Source organism: Oncorhynchus tshawytscha, unplaced genomic scaffold (genome assembly GCF_018296145.1).
Source record: "Oncorhynchus tshawytscha isolate Ot180627B unplaced genomic scaffold, Otsh_v2.0 Un_contig_2910_pilon_pilon, whole genome shotgun sequence".
Classification (NCBI taxonomy): Eukaryota; Metazoa; Chordata; class Actinopteri; order Salmoniformes; family Salmonidae; genus Oncorhynchus; species Oncorhynchus tshawytscha.
Genome location: NW_024609458.1, coordinates 95,266 through 116,608, shown reverse-complemented (window position 1 = coordinate 116,608; position 21,343 = coordinate 95,266). Strand labels below are relative to the sequence as shown.

Here is a 21,343-nt window from a genome sequence, read left to right as displayed (position 1 = left end):
TTACTGTTGATATAGATACTTTGTACCTGTTTTCTCCAGCATCTTCACAAGGTCCTTTGCTGTTGTTCTGGAATTGATTTACACTTTTCGCACCAAAGTACGTTCATCTCTAGGAGACAGAACGTGTCTCCTTCCTGAGCGGTATAATGGCTACATGGTCCCATGGTGTTTATACTTGCGTACTATTGTTTGTACAGATGAACATGCTACCTTCAGGCATTTGGAATTTGCTCCCAAGGATGAACCAGACTTGTGGAGGTCTACAATTTTTTATTCTGAGGTCTTGGCTGATTTCTTTTGATTTTCCCATGATGTCAAGCAAAGAGGTACTGAGTTTGAAGGTAGGCCTTGAAATACATCCACATGTACACCTCCAATTGACTCAAATGATGTCAATTAGCCTATCAGAAGCTTCTAAAGCCATGACATAATGTTCTGTAATGTTCCAAGCTGTTTAAAGGCACAGTAAACTTAGTGTATGTAAACTTCTGACCCACTGGAATTGTGACACAATGAATTATAAGTGAAATAATCTGTAAACAATTGTTGGAAAAATTACTTCTGTCAATGCACAAAGTAGATGTCCTAACCGACTTTCCAAAACTATAGTTTGTTAACAAGAAATTTCTGGAGTGGTTGGAAAACAAGTTTTAATGACTCCAACCTAAGTGTATGCAAACTTCTGACTTCAACTGTACATTTTATGTATGGTCCTGGGAATCAAACCCACTACCCTGGCATTACAAGTGCCCTGCTCTACCAACTGAGCTACAGAGGAAGTTGTATTATTTTGCTAATTTGGTGTTCTGTGTACTGTAATAGTCAACTCAGTCAAAAATATTTTGGCTGCATTATCTTTTCTCCTGTTGTATTTTTGACAACCTTGAGTGGATGCCTTGTGATGCATTGTACTTGTGTGAGGATGTCTAGACTAGACAAAGGGGATTTTACTGTTGTGGTGCTGTGAGAAAATGTGTTTCACTCAAGATATTGTACAGTCCTCATGGGCTTCCATGGGCATTGCTAGCAGTGCACTGTACATTTCTTATCTGTCTGAAGATTCATTAATTGAAATATTCTCTATGCTATAGTGTCAACATTTAATTGTTCAACTATGAATGGCCCTGTAGACTCCTCAATCCTCATTGACAAGTGTACAACTTGAATAAATACATAGATTTAATTAAACAAAGAAATCATATTTAACAGGATTCCATACTGTTTAATTTAGCAATAACATAAAGGAAGTGAACATTGTGTCGCGCGTCAACCTGCCTACATATTACAAAGAAGGTGTGGCCAAATATATTGTTTAAGTTTCTGTAGCCTACTCGATTAGCCAGGAGGGCTGACGTGCGACCCACGTACCTAGAGGGGCTACTTGATAGAATGTGGTTAGTGAATTGTCTTTTTTACCAAACGTCCATCTACGAAAACAACGGTGTACCGTGTAGCTGCTGCTGTTCATCAGCCAATTCGTCCACATCCAGTGTCAGCGTACAGTGACAAAATGCAAGGCAGGTGCGTCTCTGTAGGATTGCTACTGTATCATTGTATTATAGGCTATACTGTAATAGTCAAGTGTATTTGCACCTGTAAAGCAGACTTTTGCGATAGTGGTGTAATAGTGATTGCTGCAATGTAGAGTTTGCTGTTTTTACATCTAGAACTCTAATACATATATGTTACTTTTAATGATCTCAGTCATAGATCACTGCACATTGATATCAATGTCACTGTTGCTTATGACAAGTTTTTTGTAAATAGCCTAGGTCAGCAATAGTTTACATATAGGCTTATGCTGAACCCAACTGGGTTCCCTAGGGAGTTTTTCACGCTATGCTTACACTTTTGAAAGTTCACTTCAGTGACAAAGTTATATATACAATTAGACTAGGATGAATTGAAAGAAACGAACTTTGAGTCTACTTTGAAAGTAGGAAGCATTACTAGCGCAATGACAGTGAATGACACTAAACTTGTATCTGGAATTTGGTGGAAGGAGGACTGATTGATTGTAATTTCTCATGCGTTCAGTATTCACATGTGCATTGTGTGAATTGCATAGAGAACTCAATAATTCTGAAAATATTTGTCATAGCAGAAGAGGAAGTCTCGCATTAATCCAGAAATCATTCTGATCTGTGTAGTTAATAAATATTTTCATTATTGGTCTTTATGCCTTTCAATTTGTCAGAGAGTACTTCTCAGTTTATAACTAGTCGTAATGCTCTCTACACCCACACATTTCTGTAGACAGGAAACAGGTTCATTCTGGCCTCGGAAGTGTGAGCTGAGGAGGCTAACTGTACTGTACGCTGTGTGTTGATGCGGAACTGCAGCATTAGACCGTTTGAGTTTGTATGAATGTAATAGGGTTTTCATGTACGTTTGTAAATTACATCAATTCATCAATTACAATTTGTTTATATAATTTCTCCCCAACTTTCCCTGTATGTATCGACTTTGGTGTCTGGTAGGTTAGGTGTCTCTTATCAAGTGAATGATCAGAAAGACTTCATGTTTTTATGAGTTGAGGAGAAGTCCCCCCCACCTTCTGTTCCTTGGTTGTCTTAGAGTGCATTTGGAAAATATTCAGACCCCTTGACTTTTTTCCACATTTTGTTACATTACAGCCTTATTCTAAAATGGATTAAATCGATTTTTCCCTCATCAATCTACACACAATATCCCAGAATGACAAAGCAAAAATAGTTTTTTTTAAATGTTTGAAATATCACATTTACATAAGACACTTTACTCAGTCATTTTTTTTGTTGCCTTTACCTCCCTTATCTCACCTCATTTGCTCACATTGTATATAGACTTGTTTTTCTACTGTATTATTGACTGTATGTTTGTTTTACTCCATGTGTAACTCTGTGTTGTTGTATGTGTCAAACTGCTTTGCTTTATCTTGGCGAGGTCGCAATTGTAAATGAGAACTTGTTCTCAACTAGCTTACCTGGTTAAATAAAGGTGAAATAAATAAATAAAATAACAAGCTAACAAGCTGACGTTACAAGCTTGGCACATCTGTATTTGGGATCCTCTCAAGCTCTGTCAGGTTGGATGGGGAGCGTCGCGGCACAGCTATTTTCAGGTCTTTCCAGAGATGTTCAATCGTGTTCAAGTCCGGGCTCTGGCTGGGCCACTCAAGGACATTCAGAGACTTGTCCCAAAGCCACTCCTGCATTGTCTTGGCTGTGTGCAATTTTAGTCAAGGGGTCTGAATACTTTCCAAAAGTACTGTAAATCCACTGTATACAGTACATGTGGTGTCATCAACCTCTGCTCCATTATCTAGGTGGGAACCCATGATGCTGAAATGTGATGTTTGACCTCCAAATTCTCTTGGGATGAATAAGAAAACAACCCCATGGAACCCTCCAGTAGGTAATGCTCACTTACTCAGTCTTTAAACTCATACAGTATTTAAATGTTGATGTATACTTTGCTCTTTACTGTTGTTTGTCCCTTTGAATTACTTGGGTAGACTGATGTCTAGTAGTAAGAATCCCCACACATAGGACCACTGTGTTTTTAAACAGAGCTGCTATCTTTTCTAAATATGACATTTGATGTTTAGAACTCTATTATTGTAGCTGACGGTATGTCGTCAGCAGTGGAGGCCAGTATGTACAACAGTATCCAGGCCATCCTCAGACAGGCTGCCTCCTCATGCAACAAAGGTACATTATCAGTGCATACAACAATAAAAAGTCAACGATTATCCCATTCATCATTATGTGGCATAATTATCTATTATACAATATTAATAGTATTACACAATTTAATAGACTTGAGGACTTTATGTGGTCAATTCAGCAGCCTTGTTTGACTTCCTGAAGGTATGCTGAGGTGGACTCTTCATAAGAAGGTGGAGACCCATCCATCTAATAGTGTCTCACTGGTCAGGGTTCTGGTCAAAGAGCTAGAGAAGGTTGGTCTGACACTACCAGAGTATTCTGTTCTTGCAGAATGACACATGGCATGCCCTTTGTCTTCAGAAGTACAATTGACCATTTTAATTGTCAGTTTGATGATGAAAGCTTCCTTCATTTGTTGATTCAGGTGGAGAGGCTTGACTATAAGATGCATGTCATTCCATTGCTTCACACTCTCAACTACGTTATTATTCAGGTCAGATTAATTTATCCTACCTTCATCTGAAATAACCTTGATCAGAGAGTAGCTGTCCTGTATTACTGATGTCTTGTTTACTGTGTTATTTCCACGTATCATATTTCTTGTGTTGATTTCCTGGTTATCTTTATCCTGCTTAGAATAATTGTATTGTTCCTTGTTTGTTTAATCTTTGGATGCCCTATTTAAACTACATGATGTTTGTTTTTACTTTCCAATCCGCTCTGATGTATGTATCTGATTGTGAAGGCTGCTCTTTTTATTCCGTTGTATCGGCTGCAGTCTAGCCACATTCCATGTAACCTGTTTCAGAGAGTGTATGAGTGCTTCAAACGGCTCCTAACACTTCCAGAGCCCTACTGTACTATCACACTGAGATACATGAGAAGCATAAAGATGGAGCAGATCACACCAGGTACTCATCACTAGCACTTTACACTTAACATAGTGGCATGTAATGTAGCACAAGCACATTTGAATCATATGAATACAGTATACAGTTCTCCCAACATGTATTTACCTTACTCCATTTGTTCTGCTAAAGCTCCCTCCCCTACAATAACTTCCTCCACAGGAGCTTTGTATCAGAGAAGGGTAATTGCTGAGCAGAGCCTAAGGAACAAACGTTTCCCCCAGCAGGAAAGGTGAGGTTAAAACACCCACGAACACGTCCGCCATCAGAATATATTTTACACTTCCCACTGAAGTCAGTTTGTAGTCACCAGCAAAAGCTGACTAATTTAGTCATGGTCATTTCTCATAAGGTGGGGGTGGGGGGTTGTTAGCTTATGTGTGAGCTTGGGTGTCACTTTCCCTTTCACAAACTGATGCTTGTAACTGAGGACTTTCCCGTCAGCTACTCTGAGGTTGTGCTGTATCCACAATAGCTGTGCTGACTGGCTGCCCCTCTGACTGTGTCCCCTGTAGGGTATTTGTGTTTGCAGACCCGGCTGTGTTCTCAGGGTCCCTGTGGCAGGCGGTGAGGGCAGACCTGGTGCTGGCCGGCCCCCAAAGTGACACACTGGCAAGACGGGTGCTACTGCACACTCTGCAGGCTGGACTGGGGAAGGCCTGTCATGGTCCCATACTGACTCAAGCTCTGGAGGTGAGGGAGGTCAATGGGCTGTGATGATATGAGATGTTTGGATTAATTGATTTCATATCTTGGTATTTGTGTGCATCAGATGGATAATGAAATCACGTGTGTGCCTGCGTGTGTGCGGGCGTGCATGTGTGTGTGTGCCGCAGGATCTAGGAGAAGATGTGGAAAAGTACTTCCAGGAGGTGGTGTTAGCTGTAGAGCAGAGTATAGAGAACGGCGAGGCAGGCCGTGACCAGCACAAAACCAGGCTACAGCACATCTACAGTGACATCCTGACCTCTGCTAACCAAGGTGTGTGTAAAGGAGGATAGGGTTGGGCGGTATCCAGATTTTCCTATCGGCATACCGTCCTTACGGTATTACAGGTTTAGTACACAAGGGGGAACCAGAAAACCCATTGGGCGTCTATTACCATAATGCTAACTAAATTAGCACAAGTCATAGTGAATTTCCATGAAGGCTGCAAGCTAAATATGCTAACAAACGCAAACGAAAATAAACAAATTGCAAAGACAGGCAATCCAGCTCATAAAGTTATACATACAGTACCAGTCAAAAGTTTGGACACCTGCTTATTCCAGGGTTTTTCTTTATTTTTACTATTTTCTACATTGTAGAATAGTAGTGAAGACCTCAGAACTATGAAATAACACATATGGAATCATGTAATAACCAAAAAAGTGTTAAACAAATCTCAATGTATTTTATATTTGATATTCTTCAAAGTAGCCATCCTTTGCCTTGATGACAGCTTTGCACACTTTTGGCATTCTCTCAACCAGCTTCATGAGGTAGTCACCTGGAATGCATTTCAATTAACAAGGTGTGCCTTGTTAAAAGTTCATTTGTGGAATTTCTTTCCTTCTTAATGCATTTGAGCCAATCAGTTGTGTTGTGACAAGGTAGAGTTGGTATACAGAAGTTAGCCCTATTTGTTAAAAGACCAAATAAGGGAAGAACAGCTCAAATAAGCAAAGAGAAAAGACAGGCCATAATTACTTTAAGACATGAAGGTCAGTCAATCCAGAAAATGTCAAGAACTTTGAAAGTTTCTTCAAGTGCAGTTGCAAAAACCATCAAGCGCTATGATGAAACTGGCTCTCATGAGGACCGCCACAGGAAAGGAAGACCCAGAGTTAACTCTGCTGCAGAGGATAAGCCCAAATAAATGCTTCACGGAGTTCAAGTAACAGACACATCTCAACATCAACTGTTCAAAGGAATCAGGCCTTTATGGTCAAATGCCTGCAAAGAAACCACCACTAAAGGACACCAATAAGAAGAAGATACTTGCTTGGGCCAAGAAACATGAGCATTGGACATTAGACCAGTGGAAATCTTTCCTTTGGTCTGATTAGTCCTAATTTGAGAGCTTTGTTTCCAACCGACGTGTCTTTGTGAGACACAGAGTAGGTGAACAGATGATCTCTGCATGTGTGGTTCACACCGTGAAGCATGGAGGAGGAGGTGTGAAGGTCTGGGGGTGCTTTGCTGGTGACACTGTCAATGATTAATTTAGAATTCAAGGCACACTTGAATTCAAGGCACACTACCACAGCATTCTGCAGCAATACGCCATCCCATCTGGTTTTAACTTAGTGGGACTATGATTTGTTTTTCAACAGGACAATGACCAAACTCTCCTCCAAGCTGTGTAAGGCCTATTTGACCAAGAAGGAGAGTGATGAAATGCTGCATCAGATGACATGGCCTCCACAATCACCCAACCTCAACCCAATTGAGATGGTTTGGGATGAGTTGGACCGCAGAGTGAAGGAAAAGCAGCCAACAAGTGCTAAGCATAGAGTGGCTACTTCGAAGAATCTCAAATATAAAATATATATTGATTTGTTTAACACTTCTTTGGTTACTACATGATTCCATATGTGTTATTTCATAGTTTTGATGTCTTCACCGTTATTCTACAATGTAGAAAATAGTAAAAATAAAGAAAAACCCTTGAATGAGTAGATGTGTCCAAACTTTTGACTAGTACTGTATATAGGTAGGAGCTACCGAATGTCATTTTCGTGAGTTTGGACATTTTACAAGTGAATGTGAATGAGAGACATTGTACAAATGAACAAAGTTTTGATGCATGCTTTTTTGAAGGAAGAACAGTTCTGGCTCTGGAGTAGCATGTGTACACACTGTGTCTGTGTGGAGTCTGGAATCACTAGGGCAATGGACCTGCCTGCTCTGCTCGGAGAAGAGGGAAGGAGTAGTAGACAGCCAAGAACATAGAGGAGAAAAAACGCAAGGAAATCACGATAGCATTGGCAGCTGTACAGGTTTCTCAAACACGGCAGAAAGCTAACACCATATGATGCCCTGTCACCTTATTAATTCAGCCACTTACTTAGATAACTAGCAAGTTAAACTTAGGGGTCGGGTTAACGAAGAATTCTGCGTTTTTCACAAAGAAAATAAATAACGCATGAGAAATACCTTTTATAAACGCAGATATAAAATGCTTCTTAATGTCATTTCTGCTCGGCACCAGACTAATTTTGTGCTTCAGTTGCACTTCTCCACTCAGATGAGAATTCACAAAAGGGCATTCTATCAGCAGACAACCTGGTACTTTTCATTTTAGCCTACATTCCTCAGGTAAAATGCTAGATTAACTTTAATCAAAACATTAGGAAATGTAGCTGGCTACATTCTTTCTATGATAAACATTAGAAATATGTTTTAAAAGACCTTGATTTTTCATAGTAAGCTCATTTAGTTGTGTGGCTGCCAGCCAAATAGTGTTGCACTTCTGTTGTCATTTGATTAAAAATTCACCTATTTTCTTACACTAATGCATTTTCTGTGAAGGAAAACTATAGTTGCACGCCCCTGATCACTCTTTTGAAGCAAAAACACTGATGCCTTTCAAAGTGAAATATAATACCCGTGTCAATACACAGATGGACTCACCTGCTCCCTATTTCACCCTTTGTGCTATTTACAAACAACCACTTGACTGACTTAACTGTTCTGGGGAACTACAGTAAGCTTCATAATGTAAAATAGTGTGACAGGTGAAATGAAGAATACGATCTGCTTTATCTCCTAAGGTATTGCACAAGTTTACTGCAGGTATTCACTTAAAGAATAGCTACAAATATTAAAATGTATTGAAAACCTTCAAAGAAATAGTTTTGACGGTATTGAAAAACCATCCCGTGGCCATTTCTAAATACCCCGGCATACGGTGTTTATTGTATACCACCGAAGGCTAAAGGAGAATAATGAAAGAGATTTGCTGACTGTGACAAATAGGATATTCACTGTTTATTGTGTTATGTTCACTCTCTCTCTGTTCAGACCCAAAGGCCTGTGGCTCTCTTTCTAACACTCCATTGCCCTCGCCAGAGATTCACTTCCACCTGTGGACAAACGAAGAGGAGCTGTGTGAGTCAACATTAGAGAACCTTAGTTTCTAGGGTATTATAAAGACTTAAAAATTCTGTCAAATCAGACTAATAGATAGTGTGGCAATCTTGAATCTTTCATATTTTTCTATAGGGAATGAGCTGGTGAACTTCACCCTAAACGTTTCCACCTCTGAGCGGAACTCTATGTACCAGGAGGAGGAAGAGGAGGATGTTTCAAAGAGGGTTTCCCTCCTGTCTGTTGATAGTGGAATAGAGAAGGACCTGTCTGACATGGAGGAGCGGGAACAGAGGAATCCATTCACCCGGTCACGGTCACCGTGTTTCAGAGGGAGAATGAAGCCAGAAGACAAAATGGCTCTGGTACAGGAAAACATCAAGGGGCCCACCTGTAGCACCCCTCTCCCTAAAGAGGAGGGGAACCTTACCGCACGCATAGTGATGATGGGAGACGACAGGGTGCTGGGGAGACTGGCCAAGGCGTATCACTCCATCCGGTAGGAAGTACTTATACTGTCCCTTAATGTCCCTTAATACCTAGTTTCATCCTCATACATGTGAAATTCAGTTTTTATCCAAAGTGACATACAGTCATGCGTGCATACATTTTTATGTATAGGTAGTGCTGGAAGTTGAACCCACTATCCTGGCGTTGCAAACACCATGCTCTAAAAAACTGAGAGACAGAGGACTACTGTACACTGTAATTACACTGTAATTCTGTTATTTAGAAATGTGTGTGAACTGTTTTACAATGTGCATTGCTTTTGTGTGCAGAAAAAGGGAGGCAAAACATCTCATCTTGACCAAGAGAGTGAACCTACAGATATACTACATCCCTGTCACTGATGAGCCTATCGTCAATTCACCTGTGAGCAATAATCCATTCCAAAATCCAATAATACCAATAATGTAAAATAACATCCATCTCATGCTGCACATGTACAGTAACCGGTATGATTTGCTAGGTTATGGAACCTGTCTTTTCTCTTTTTCAGGAAAGCACATCACAAGTTGGAGACAGGTTGTCTCTAGCCTCGTTCTTAGGAAGGGTCGATCCCTGGTACGAAAGCAACATCAACAGTTTGGGATCCATGATTCCAAAGCTGGCAGGAACGGTAATGAGTACTAATACATGCATTGTTTTATAAAGTAATCTAATTCTGATCATGATTGTCCAGAAAGATCCATCAAATGGGTTCAAGGCTACCTAAATAGAAAGGGATTTTAAGAGAGAAATAGACATCCAGTCATGTCACAGTGAGACCTAATACTGTGTCTACTATGTGCCATTGCAGCAGTCCAGGCACAGCAGGTCATCAGAACCCAACCACTTCCTTGTGGATGTTCTCTCCTACTACCTTCGCTGTGGCCTACAGCCTGTCCACTTCACACTCTACTCTGTCAAGGTCAGCTCCCTGAGATACATCCACATGTCATAGTCACGTGTGTGCGTGTGTGATAGCAGCAAGATGATACACAAACATATGGCAGCCCATGAATAGTTCATACCGAAGAGTTCATAGCCCAGTATAACATAATGATTACGGTTATCATCAGGGGTTCAATTGGGAATTTGGAGGTTGGAAAGCCCTACTTGATGAAGGGGGGAGTTGAAGTTAGGGTTACAGCTAGAGCTAGGGTTAAGTTTGTGGTTGGGGCTAGGGTTAGGGTTGAACCAGAATGTGGATGTAAGGCTTAGGGTTGTTGTTGAGGCTAGGTTTAGGGTTGAACCGGGATGTGGACATGAAGCTAGCATTATGGTTATGGTTGAGGCTAGGTTTAGGGTTGAACCGGGATGTGGACATGAAGCTAGCATTATGGTTAGGGTTGAGACTAGGTTTAGGGTTGAACCGGGATGTGGACATGAAGCTAGCATTATGGTTAGGGTTGAGGCTAGGTTAAGGGTTGAACTGGAATGTGGACTAGGGTTAGGGTTGTGGTTGAGGGTTAGGGTTTAACAAGGATGTGGACATGAAACTAGGGTTAGGGATGCTGTCATGCTAGGGTACCCAAGCCTTTATCCTAACCTTCTTTTATCATACGTTTTATCCTACCTTCTTCTTTGGACCTGTAGATTGCTGGAGCTTGGCTTTCCCTGTGACCCAAGGTGCAAGAGCCCTGCTTCGAGTAGCTCCGGCTCAATTTAACCACTTGTTATCATTAAGAAAAAAACAACACAATTTCTCCCTAATTTGAGCTTGTTCTTGTTGCCCTGTTGTGTTTTTAGATCTCTGTCTCTGGCCAGACTGGCAGCCCTGTGAACGAGGTGTTTGTGTCCCACCTGGATGCTGAGTTCCCGGAGTTTAAAACACTCAGAGAAAATCTAAAACAAGGTACTGTTGTCACAACTGTGAATGCAGCATGAACCGTGTTGTCAAGGACAGGGACAGAAACTAGATTGTCCTGTTACTGAATCTGTTGGTGATTGCATAATGTCTCTCTGCAGAGAGATCTAGTCTGCGACGAACAAGGAAGACACATGGAACCTGTGGAGCGGTGGTTTCTATGAATTACACTAAGGTACTTTCTGAAGGCTTTCTTCCCTATTTGTGAAATAGAGTATTTGATTAGTGGTTAGTGAATGTGTTCATGCTTGGTTAGTGTAGTCACAGTATCATTGTAATAATTTAGGAACAAGTAGTACACATTTAAATGAAAAGTAACAACTATGGAAATATCTAGATATCCTTTATATCCGTATGGCATAATGTCTTAACTACAGTACCAAATGTGTCTGTGTCTCAAATGCTTTCTGCAGGTCTCCTTGAGCAAACAAGAGGTTGTCCAGGGAATGTCAGTCATGACATGTGGAGTGGTCATCAGTGCAATATCACCTAATGAAACAGAAGGTTTGCATTAAAACATGCAGTAACTACCTAGCGGTTCTCAATAGCAACTTGGTTTCATTACCTCAAATCAGCAATTTGTCATCCCTACTTTCCCTAGGTCTTGATTCCCTAACTGTCCATTTTGACAGTACAAATCCAAGATGCTGCACGGTAAGGATATTTCTGAATGAATGATAATAAATCATTAAGACCCCAGTAACACCATATGGAAAGTACTAAAACTGTCAGTCAGGCAACACACTGCCAGATGTGGTTTCTTAATCTTGTCCTCATGTCTCACCTCCAATGTAGATTATTGATTAAGGCAATTATATATAATGGTAGAGGTTTGATTTGAGCCCATAAATGCAAAGAGGGTAGACATACAGTACTGCAGTTTGGAGTCACATCCCACAATGATTTTTGCTCCTAACCTATCAGGATATTTAATTTCACCATGCTGTGTTGACAGGAGATCAGAACCCAAAACATTAAAATCAGAATCCTGGAGGATAAGACCTTCACTGTCTGTCTGGACAAAGACTGTCGCAGGAAATACACACATGTGCAAAGGTCAGAGATCATACTCATCAGCAATATAATGCCATGATGCTCTACCATCTGTACTATTGATGAATGCTATACAGTAGTTATTTAGTTGTCTTTTACAGAGAATTTCCCTGGGCTCACACTGTAATAACTAAGTAACTAACACTCTTCTACAGCATTGAGATCTCTCCATGTTTGGATCCAGGATATTGCCTCCAGACAAGTTCCAAGTTCAGTGTGGGAGAGGAGAGGGAGGCGGGGCTGAGCAAATACATGTGCAAGATCCTGCCTCTGCCAATCAACACCTTCACTGGCATCAACCACTGAGGGGATTTGATTATTTAGCCCGGGCTCTGTCCCAGGCGTGAGCCAGGTGCTCCGCTCTGGCCAACGGCGAAGTAAGCTCAAAACAAAAGTGACATCGGTTATGCCCGTGGAGTAATGAGTAGGATTCTGTGTTTTCACATGCAAAAGGGATTTATTTTGATTAAAAAAGTGTTTTATCTGCCTTCCCAATAAAATCTAGTTTGAAATTCTAACATATATTTTATGAAAAGAGCTGTTGTATGTATTTTTTAAATATTTTTATTATGATCCCCATTAGCTGTTGCAAAAGCAGCAGCTACTTTTCCTGGGTTCCACTCAAAACATGAAACATGATATAATACAGAATATTAATAGACAAAAACAGCTCAAGCACAGAACTACATAAAAAAAACTTTTTTGAATACACACGTAGCCTACATATCAGTACAAACACGCAAACTATCTAGGTGAAATAGGGGGGAGGTGTTGTGCCTTGAGGGGTTACTTTATCTGTTTTTTTAAAACCAGGTTTGCTGTTTATTTGAGCAGTATAAGATAATGGCTCAATATAATACTGTACGCTTTCTCAAATTTGTTCTGGGTTTGGAGACTGTGAAAAGACCCCTGGTGGCATGTCTGGTGGGGTACGTGTGTGTGTCAGTTGTGTGTAGATTGACGATGCAAACAATTTGGGATTTTCAACACAATGTTTCTTATAAAAAGAAGAAGTGATGCAGTCGGTCTCTCCTTTATATCAGCCCTCTGTGTCACGCCTGGTCCCACTCGAAGGTGCCAGGCTCTCCAGCAAAGCACACTCCTGCCATCATCATTACACACACCTGCCTTTCCCCCGTCACACGCGTCAGAGATTTTTGGATTCACCTGGACTCAATCACCTCTGTCATTACCTTCCCTATATTTGTCTGGTTCCCCGCTCTGTTCCCTACTTCTGCATTAATTGTTGTTTGTCTTTGTTTACCCGTGTGCTGACACTGTTCCTGATTAAATGTTTGACTCCCCGTACCTGCTTTTCATCTCCAGCATTGGTCATTACACTCTGACTACAATGATAAGCAAGACGTGCCGCTCTGTTCTGGGCCATACGTTTTGACCATGACAGTTGACAATCTAAGATAACGTCAAGTAATTTAGTCTCCTCAACTTGTTCAAAAGCCACACCATTCATTACCAGAGGTTTAGAACTTAGGGAATGATTTGTACCAAATACAATGCTCTTAGTTTTAAACAACAGTTTATTACTGGCCACCCAACAGACTGCAACTCTTTGTTTCAGTGACTTCATTAGCTGTGGTTGCTGATGTGTATATGGTTGAATCATCAGCATGGACACACATGCTTTGCTTAATGCCAGTGGCAGGTCATTGGTAAAAATAGAAAAGAGTGGAGAGCCTAGAGAGCTGCCCTGCGGTACAACACACTTTTACATATTTGACATTAGAGAAGCTTCCATTAAAGAAACCCCTTTGAGTTATATTAGATAGATAGCTCTGAATCCACAATATGGCAGAGGTTGAAAAGCCATAACACATATGTTTTTTTTCAACAACAGGTTATGGTCAATAATATCAAAGGCTGCACTGAAATCTAACAGTACAGCTCCCACAATCTTCTTATTAATTTCTTTCAACCAATCATCTGTAATTTGTGTCAGTGCAGTACATGTTGAGTGCCCTTCTCTATAAGCATGCTGCTTGTCTGTTGTTAATTTGTTTACAGAGAAATAGCATTGTATTTGGTCAAACCCATTTTTCCCCCAACAGTTTGCTTAGAGTTGGTAGCAAGTTTATAAGTTTGTTGTTAGAACCAGTAAAGGCCACTTTACCACTATTGGGTATCTGAATGACCTTGGCTTCCCTCCAAGCCTGAGAACAAAGAATTTCCTCTAGGCACAGATTAAAGAGATGAAAGTGGCTATAGAGTCAGCTACCATCCTCAGTAGCTTTCCATCTAAGTTGTTATTGCCAGGAGATTTGTCATTATTGATCGATAAAAAATATTTCCCCACCTCCCCCACACTAACTTTACAAACTTCCAATGCTTTTCATTCATTATTTTTTATGCATGAATATGATGGCTCACTGTTCATTGTTGGCATTTCCTGCCTAAGTTTGCCCACTTTGCCAATGAAGTAATCATTAAAATAATTACCAACATCGAATGGTTTTGTGCTGAATAAGCCATCTGATTCAATGAAAGATGGGGTTGAATTTGTCTTTCTGCCCATAATTTCATTTAAAGTCCTACAAAATGTTTCATATTATTGATCTTGGCTTCATAATACAGTTTATTCTTCTTTTTGATGCGTTTAGTCACATAATTTCTCAGTTTGCAGTAAGTCAGCCAGTCAGATGTGCAGACAGACTTATTAACCACTCCTTTTTCCTCATCTCTTTCAACCATACAGTTTTTCAAATCTTCATCAATCCATGGAGCCTTAACAGTTCTAACAGTCAGTTTCTTAATTAACAGGGACATGTTTATCAATAATTGGAAGAAGCAGTATCATAAATTCATCAAGTGCAATGTCATTAACCATATAAGACCAAAAATTATTTTTTTTCATCATCCACATTAAAGTCACAGCAAAATATTTGGTATTATCTCTTATATGCTATTTTAGGCCCAGCTTCTGGAACTTTAGCTTTCCTGGATATAGTCACTATATTGTGATCACTACATCCAATGGGTACGGATACAGCTTTAGAACAAAGTTGTACAGTATTAGTAAAAGTGTGATCATTACATGTGGATGATCTTGTTCCTGTAGTGTTTGTAAACACCCTGGTTGTTTGTTTCTGAGTGATGCAACATGTGCCTAGTAGACAACATGACGGAGCAGATTACTGTTCAATTTGAGAATTGCGCTCATTCCCTCACCACTTTTGCCCATTCACGTCATGGGCCATAGACAGGTGCACTGTGGTTCAGCTTAATCGATACCAATGCCTAGTAGTGTGGGTGGGGTTCAACAGGCACAGTACATTTTTTAGAGATGTCACTCCTGTCTAAAAAGTGCAGAGATATTCTTGAAACACAACTAACTTTTGTAATCTTCTGTAACACAGCATACTGACTGACTGTATAAAGACATGTTTATCAGTTGTATATTTCCTTGCAAATTCCTGATGGACAGTCCAGTGAATTGTTGATGTTTTGAATGTATTTCATTTGGATCGCTTTCTAGAGTGCTTGTTTGCAATAAATGTTGTTTACACTATGTTATTAAAGGAAGGCACTGTGTTGGTTAACACAGAGGAAATTACTTCTTACATCTTACCCGATTTAAATGTTTAGAATGAATAACATAGTTTTGACTGTGTGGATATTTTGTATTAATAAACTATGAGTTCATTTAATCATGTAGCGCTGGACAAACTCACTACCTGAGCTGTTTCTATTTTATTTTACCTGTCTCGCGTAGTTGTCATCCTCACGCCCTGATGGCGCTGCAGACAAACGGCTTAATGCGTGCAAGGTGCACGACAACTGCTTTAACAACGGCCTTTTCAACTACAGAGAGGTGATATCAGGTGGTCATGACAACTGTCCAGAACCATATAAGAGACGTAAAAAGTCAGAGACAAAATGACCGAGCACAAAGAATAACCGTACGTTAATTAAAGTACTTTCAAAAAGCATAAGTTGTGTAAAACAGTTTACTGTAAAAGATGACGTGGACATGCTTCGGTTGAAACAGGTGCATTTACTAGCCTCTAGCACACCAGCTGCGCTGAAAATTTGATTCATCGTTTTGACGGTTAACCATTGTAGCCTACTGATGTTAGTGGTTGTTTTTGGCTCTATTGAATTAGCTTACAGTTTTTTATTGAAGGTTTGATTGGGGGCATATGGCCCATTATATCTTTATTTTCAGTGATTTCAGTAATTCTTCGAAGATAGGCATTCGTTAGTTAAATAAAAACAAATATGATTACATCCTCAATGTTAAATATTATTGCTATTTACCTATTCTTGATTTTAAGCTATATTGCATTATTTACCAGGTATTCAAACATTAACCAAATAGTAAATGTACATGTTAGCTACTGTTTGAAATATGTTTATAAGGATTTCTATACATATTATTTGTACAGTGCCTTGCGAAAGTATTCGGCCCCCTTGAACTTTGCGACCTTTTGCCACATTTCAGGCTTCAAACATAAAGATATAAAACTGTATTTTTTTGTGAAGAATCAACAACAAGTGGGACACAATCATGAAGTGGAACGACATTTATTGGATATTTCAAACTTTTTTAACAAATCAAAAACTGAAAAATTGGGCGTGCAAAATTATTCAGCCCCCTTAAGTTAATACTTTGTAGCGCCACCTTTTGCTGCGATTACAGCTGTAAGTCGCTTGGGGTATGTCTCTTTCAGTTTTGCACATCGAGAGACTGACATTTTTTCCCATTCCTCCTTGCAAAACAGCTCGAGCTCAGTGAGGTTGGATGGAGAGCATTTGTGAACAGCAGTTTTCAGTTCTTTCCACAGATTCTCGATTGGATTCAGGTCTGGACTTTGACTTGGCCATTCTAACACCTGGATATGTTTATTTTTGAACCATTCCATTGTCGATTTTGCTTTATGTTTTGGATCATTGTCTTGTTGGAAGACAAATCTCCGTCCCAGTCTCAGGTCTTTTGCAGACTCCATCAGGTTTTCTTCCAGAATGGTCCTGTATTTGGCTCCATCCATCTTCCCATCAATTTTAACCATCTTCCCTGTCCCTGCTGAAGAAAAGCAGGCCCAAACCATGATGCTGCCACCACCATGTTTGACAGTGGGGATGGTGTGTTCAGGGTGATGAGCTGTGTTGCTTTTACGCCAAACATAACGTTTTGCATTGTTGCCAAAAGTTCAATTTTGGTTTCATCTGACCAGAGCACCTTCTTCCACATGTTTGGTGTGTCTCCCAGGTGGCTTGTGGCAAACTTTAAACGACACTTTTTATGGATATCTTTAAAAAATGTCTTTCTTCTTGCCACTCTTCCATAAAGGCCAGATTTGTGCAATATACGACTGATTGTTGTCCTATGGACAGAGTCTCCCACCTCAGCTGTAAATCTCTGCAGTTCATCCAGAGTGATCATGGGCCTCTTGGATGCATCTCTGATCAGTCTTCTCCTTGTATGAGCTGAAAGTTTAGAGGGACGGCCAGGTCTTGGTAGATTTGCAGTGGTCTGATACTCCTTCCATTTCAATATTATCGCTTGCACAGTGCTCCTTGGGATGTTTAAAGCTTGGGGAATCTTTTTGTATCCAAATCCGGCTTTAAACTTCTTCACAACAGTATCTCGGACCTGCCTGGTGTGTTCCTTGTTCTTCATGATGCTCTCTGCGCTTTTAACGGACCTCTGAGACTATCACAGTGCAGGTGCATTTATACGGAGCCTTGATTACACACAGGTGGATTGTATTTATCATCATTAGTCATTTAGGTCAACATTGGATCATTCAGAGATCCTCACTGAACTTCTGGAGAGAGTTTGCTGCACTGAAAGTAAAGGGGCTGAATAATTTTGCACGCCCAATTTTTCAGTTTTTGATTTGTTAAAAAAGTTTGAAATATCCAATAAATGTCGTTCCACTTCATGATTGTGTCCCACGTGTTGTTGATTCTTCACAAAAAAATACAGTTTTATATCTTTATGTTTGAAGCCTGAAATGTGGCAAAAGGTCGCAAAGTTCAAGGGGGCCGAATACTTTCGCAAGGCACTGTATGTATTCACAGTGCGTGCTCTGTATGAAGATAGTCTGTGAGACAGTGAGTTCACTTGGCTGGCAGATATGAAGAGGAACAAGCAGATCGACATTAAGGGTGCTCTAGCCCTCGCCAGCACCTTCCACTTCCTGTATTCTTGTGCCAGAGCCTGCATCCTCCCCTTCCTCACCCTGTACCTCTGATACCTGGGCCTCACTCCCTCCATGATGGGCCTTCTCATGAGCACCAAGCATCTCATCTCCCTGGTCTGGAGCCCTCTGGCCAGCTTTCTGTCCAAACACTACAACAAGAGGAGGGCAGTGATTACAGGGTCTCTGGTCTGTTCAGCAGGGGCAGCCCTCATCCTCCTGCTTATCCCATCCACAGGCGTCGAGACGCTGACCAGTCACTGCAACATCTCTCACCTCAGTGTGAGCTCCACTGAAGAGCTGAGTGACTATGTGCGTGTTGTTGGCAGTGTAATGTCTACCACCCACACTACCATTGTGTCCCAGTCAGCAACACATGAATCTTCACCTACAGAGACAACCATTGACACTGTCTTCCACTGTTTCAATGAGCAAAGCCACAACCTACACACTTCAGCTGCAACATTCCAACAATGTGACTTCTCAGTGGTCACACGTGAATGTATCTGTGGCCAACCACAGTAAAGGAGGGAAGAGAAATGTCTTAGAGTCCCACCACGGTGCCTCTAAGACTTCACCCACAGTGAGGAGGGTTAGCAGGTCAGCAGAAAAGGAGAAGCAGAGGGAGAAGGATGAGGACCGCTTAGAGTTCCTGGGCAGCCTCAAAGTTATGGACGTCCAGCACCAGCTCTTCTTCATGCTCCTCATCGTGGTGTCGATATGGGAGCTGATGGCCGCCCCTCTGGAATGGACAGTGGACGATGGGCTCTATGAGTATTTGGATTTTGTGGATGCGTCTGATCGCTATAGTAGTACAGGAGTGTGGGGGTTGCTTGGGGCTGTGTGTGGGGCGAGTGGTGCAGGACTGCTGGTGAGCCACCTGGACTGCCTCATTGGCTCACACACACCCAGGGAAGCTGTCCACTTCTACTCCTATGCAGCTGTGACAACCCTGGCCGTGCCTGTGGTGGCCTTCCTGCCCCTCTACCTAAACAAGAAGCGTAGTCGATCCACTGGGCTCTTCAAAGCTTTACAGCTGGTGCGAGGGGACCTCCGTGCCCTGCTGTGTGCTGCCACTGCCTTCCTAATGGGGCTGGCGGGGTCTGCGGTGGATGACTTACTGCTGTGGCAGATGCAGGACCATGGGAGCAGCGAGCTGCACATGGGCCTCTCTTTAGCCGTACCGTTGCTCTCCCGGGCCGCCTTCCCTCTGCTGAGTGGCCGGGTGTCGAAGCTCCTGAGCCCAGGCAGGGTCCTGCTGGTGGGGACGGTCTGCCTGGCCCTGCAGTGCCTTTACTACTCCTTACTGTGGGGCCCATGGACTGCAATACCTGTCCAGGTGCTGAGCTGCTTCAGCAGTGGCGCCCTCTGGTGGGCAGTGCAAGTGCAGTGCGAGGACGTGACCACGCCGGGCACAGAGAGGAGCGTGAGGAGGGTCTACCAGGCCCTCTCTCTGGACCTGGGGGCAGGGCTGGGCAGCATGGCCGGGGGGTTTGTTGTCCACAGGTTTGGGTATCTGTGCTATTCAGAGGGGTAGCGGTGATGCTGCTCCTGTGGTGCCTGTTTCTACCCCTGCTCCAGTGGAAAGCCCCACCCCAACGCAGGATCAACTACTCCCGCCTCCTCGCTTCTGACACCAGTGAAGTGAGCGAATCAGAGTCAGAGCAGGAGACAGACTGGCTGGAGAAAGCCTTGGAGGATGACGAGCAATAATAACATGGGTTGGAGTATAAATCATTAGACCTAAGGAACAATATGCAACATAATGGAAGGATGACAGTATCAATTCTGCTCCTGGAGGATTCCATCACCACTTACAGACATGTTACTCTTCATTTAGTCTGCCTTCTTGCTGCTCCACAAACTGCTAAGTGAATCTGTCACAGGCTGGTTGAATTGAAAACCCAGTATTGCTTTTTAATTCTCTTTACTGCAGCTTTATTAATTTAGTGCTAATGCTCTAGCACTCCCCACCTGCCCAGAAGGCGTTTAGCCTTCTTCAGTTAAACTAAACACATGGACTGCAAGCCTCACTATTGCACTGGAGGTAGATCCACTGTGAATGCAGAGTGATGATGAACTGTAATTTGCATAAGTTATCAAGAAACTCTGGATAGCAAATAACGGAGAAGAATTAGGTGTGGGCAGGTGACTCTGTGAGTGCTTATGAGTGTTACTATGGTCCACGTTATGCAGCTTTACTGTCTGTAATATAAGGCCTCTTGAGTGCAGGTATGGTCTTTGGGCGAGACAAAACCCTGGACTAACAGACTCCTCCTGTATGTGTGGTTTAGCCTGCTCTCACATGATCATGATTCTTACTGTCTTGAGTCCACTGTGAAAATGTTATGTATTGTTCAACTGTAGTAGAACTCACCCCTTGGGTCAGTTTCCTAACTAAACATGAAGTGCCTCTTGTGTGGGGGAAGTATTAGAAGCTATCTGTGGTTGGTTGCTGAACTTGTAGGTTAGATGGTGTTTGCTAAACCTGTATTTCAAAGGATGTTTGCCAAACTTGCCACAGGTGACATGGCCCATTTTGACCTGACTGTTATTTCAGCATATCCGCCAGAGACACTAATATAGTTTAGCACCTCTCCCTGAAACCTTTGTCTAATTTACAGTGCTTGGAGTGGATATAACAGTACATTACATACAGTGGGTTGGAGTGGATATAACAGTACATTACATACAGTGGTTGGAGTGGATATAACAGTACATTACATACAGTGCTTGGAGTGATATAACAGTACATTACATACAGTGGTTGGAGTGGATATAACAGTACATTACATACAGTGGTTGGAGTGGATATAACAGTACATTACATACAGTGGTTGGAGTGGATATAACAGTACATTACATACAGTGGTTGGAGTGGATATAACAGTACATTACATACAGTGGTTGATATACATGTCCAATGACTAGTAGTATATCAATAAAGTATTAGTATTATTGGGCCTTGAAGACATTCTCAAATATTGATGACTGGCATTACAATACCTTTTGTTTATCTGATGTTTATTAATACATTGTAAGTCAATGCAGTGGACAGTATATGTCAATACCTCACAACAGCATAGTGTCAAACATCAGAAAATGTCTTGTAGTGTTTTTAAAGAACACAAGCAGGATACCCAATGCCTCTTG

At 41.5% G+C, this 21,343-nt stretch overlaps 2 protein-coding genes across 14 annotated transcripts; both read left to right on the top strand.

The window, feature by feature from the left end:
• Window positions 1–1,315: 1,315 nt before the first annotated feature.
• On the top strand, window positions 1,316–13,340 carry LOC112247001 (phosphoinositide 3-kinase regulatory subunit 6). 13 transcript variants are annotated; one of them, XM_024415635.2, is made up of 20 exons: window positions 1,316–1,394; window positions 3,308–3,392; window positions 3,606–3,692; window positions 3,852–3,943; window positions 4,075–4,143; window positions 4,429–4,561; window positions 4,721–4,790; window positions 5,074–5,251; window positions 5,395–5,539; window positions 8,564–8,650; window positions 8,765–9,128; window positions 9,409–9,502; window positions 9,630–9,749; window positions 9,930–10,040; window positions 10,862–10,967; window positions 11,081–11,154; window positions 11,393–11,483; window positions 11,581–11,633; window positions 11,935–12,035; window positions 12,188–13,340. In XM_024415635.2, the coding sequence occupies exons 2-20, from the start codon at window positions 3,380–3,382 to the stop codon at window positions 12,336–12,338; spliced, it is 2,139 nt and encodes a 712-aa protein (XP_024271403.1). In that variant the 5' UTR covers window positions 1,316–1,394; window positions 3,308–3,379; the 3' UTR covers window positions 12,339–13,340. The 13 variants fall into 13 exon arrangements, with proteins under 13 accessions (XP_024271403.1, XP_042171332.1, XP_024271398.1 ...); XM_042315398.1 differs by having other exon boundaries at window positions 1,317–1,394; window positions 3,590–3,692; XM_024415630.2 differs by having other exon boundaries at window positions 1,318–1,521; window positions 3,590–3,692; window positions 9,933–10,040.
• A 4,928-nt stretch (window positions 13,341–18,268) lies between these two features.
• Window positions 18,269–20,323, top strand: LOC112247016 (major facilitator superfamily domain-containing protein 6-like). The gene is given in 3 exon segments (XM_042315396.1): window positions 18,269–18,555; window positions 18,713–19,701; window positions 19,704–20,323. Coding segments are annotated over 3 exon segments (1,476 nt in total). The 3' UTR covers window positions 19,904–20,323.
• Window positions 20,324–21,343: the final 1,020 nt, after the last annotated feature.

What these genes read in the sequence shown, in the direction of transcription:
- LOC112247001 (XM_042315398.1), top strand. Translation starts at nt 3,360, where the DNA reads ATGAATAAGAAAACAACCCCATGGAACCCTCCA. An exon ending in TGGTCAAAGAGCTAGAGAAG is followed by an intron (nt 3,944 to 4,074) that starts GTTGGTCTGACA and finishes TTGTTGATTCAG; the next exon opens with GTGGAGAGGCTTGACTATAA. An exon ending in CAAATCCAAGATGCTGCACG is followed by an intron (nt 11,634 to 11,934) that starts GTAAGGATATTT and finishes CTGTGTTGACAG; the next exon opens with GAGATCAGAACCCAAAACAT.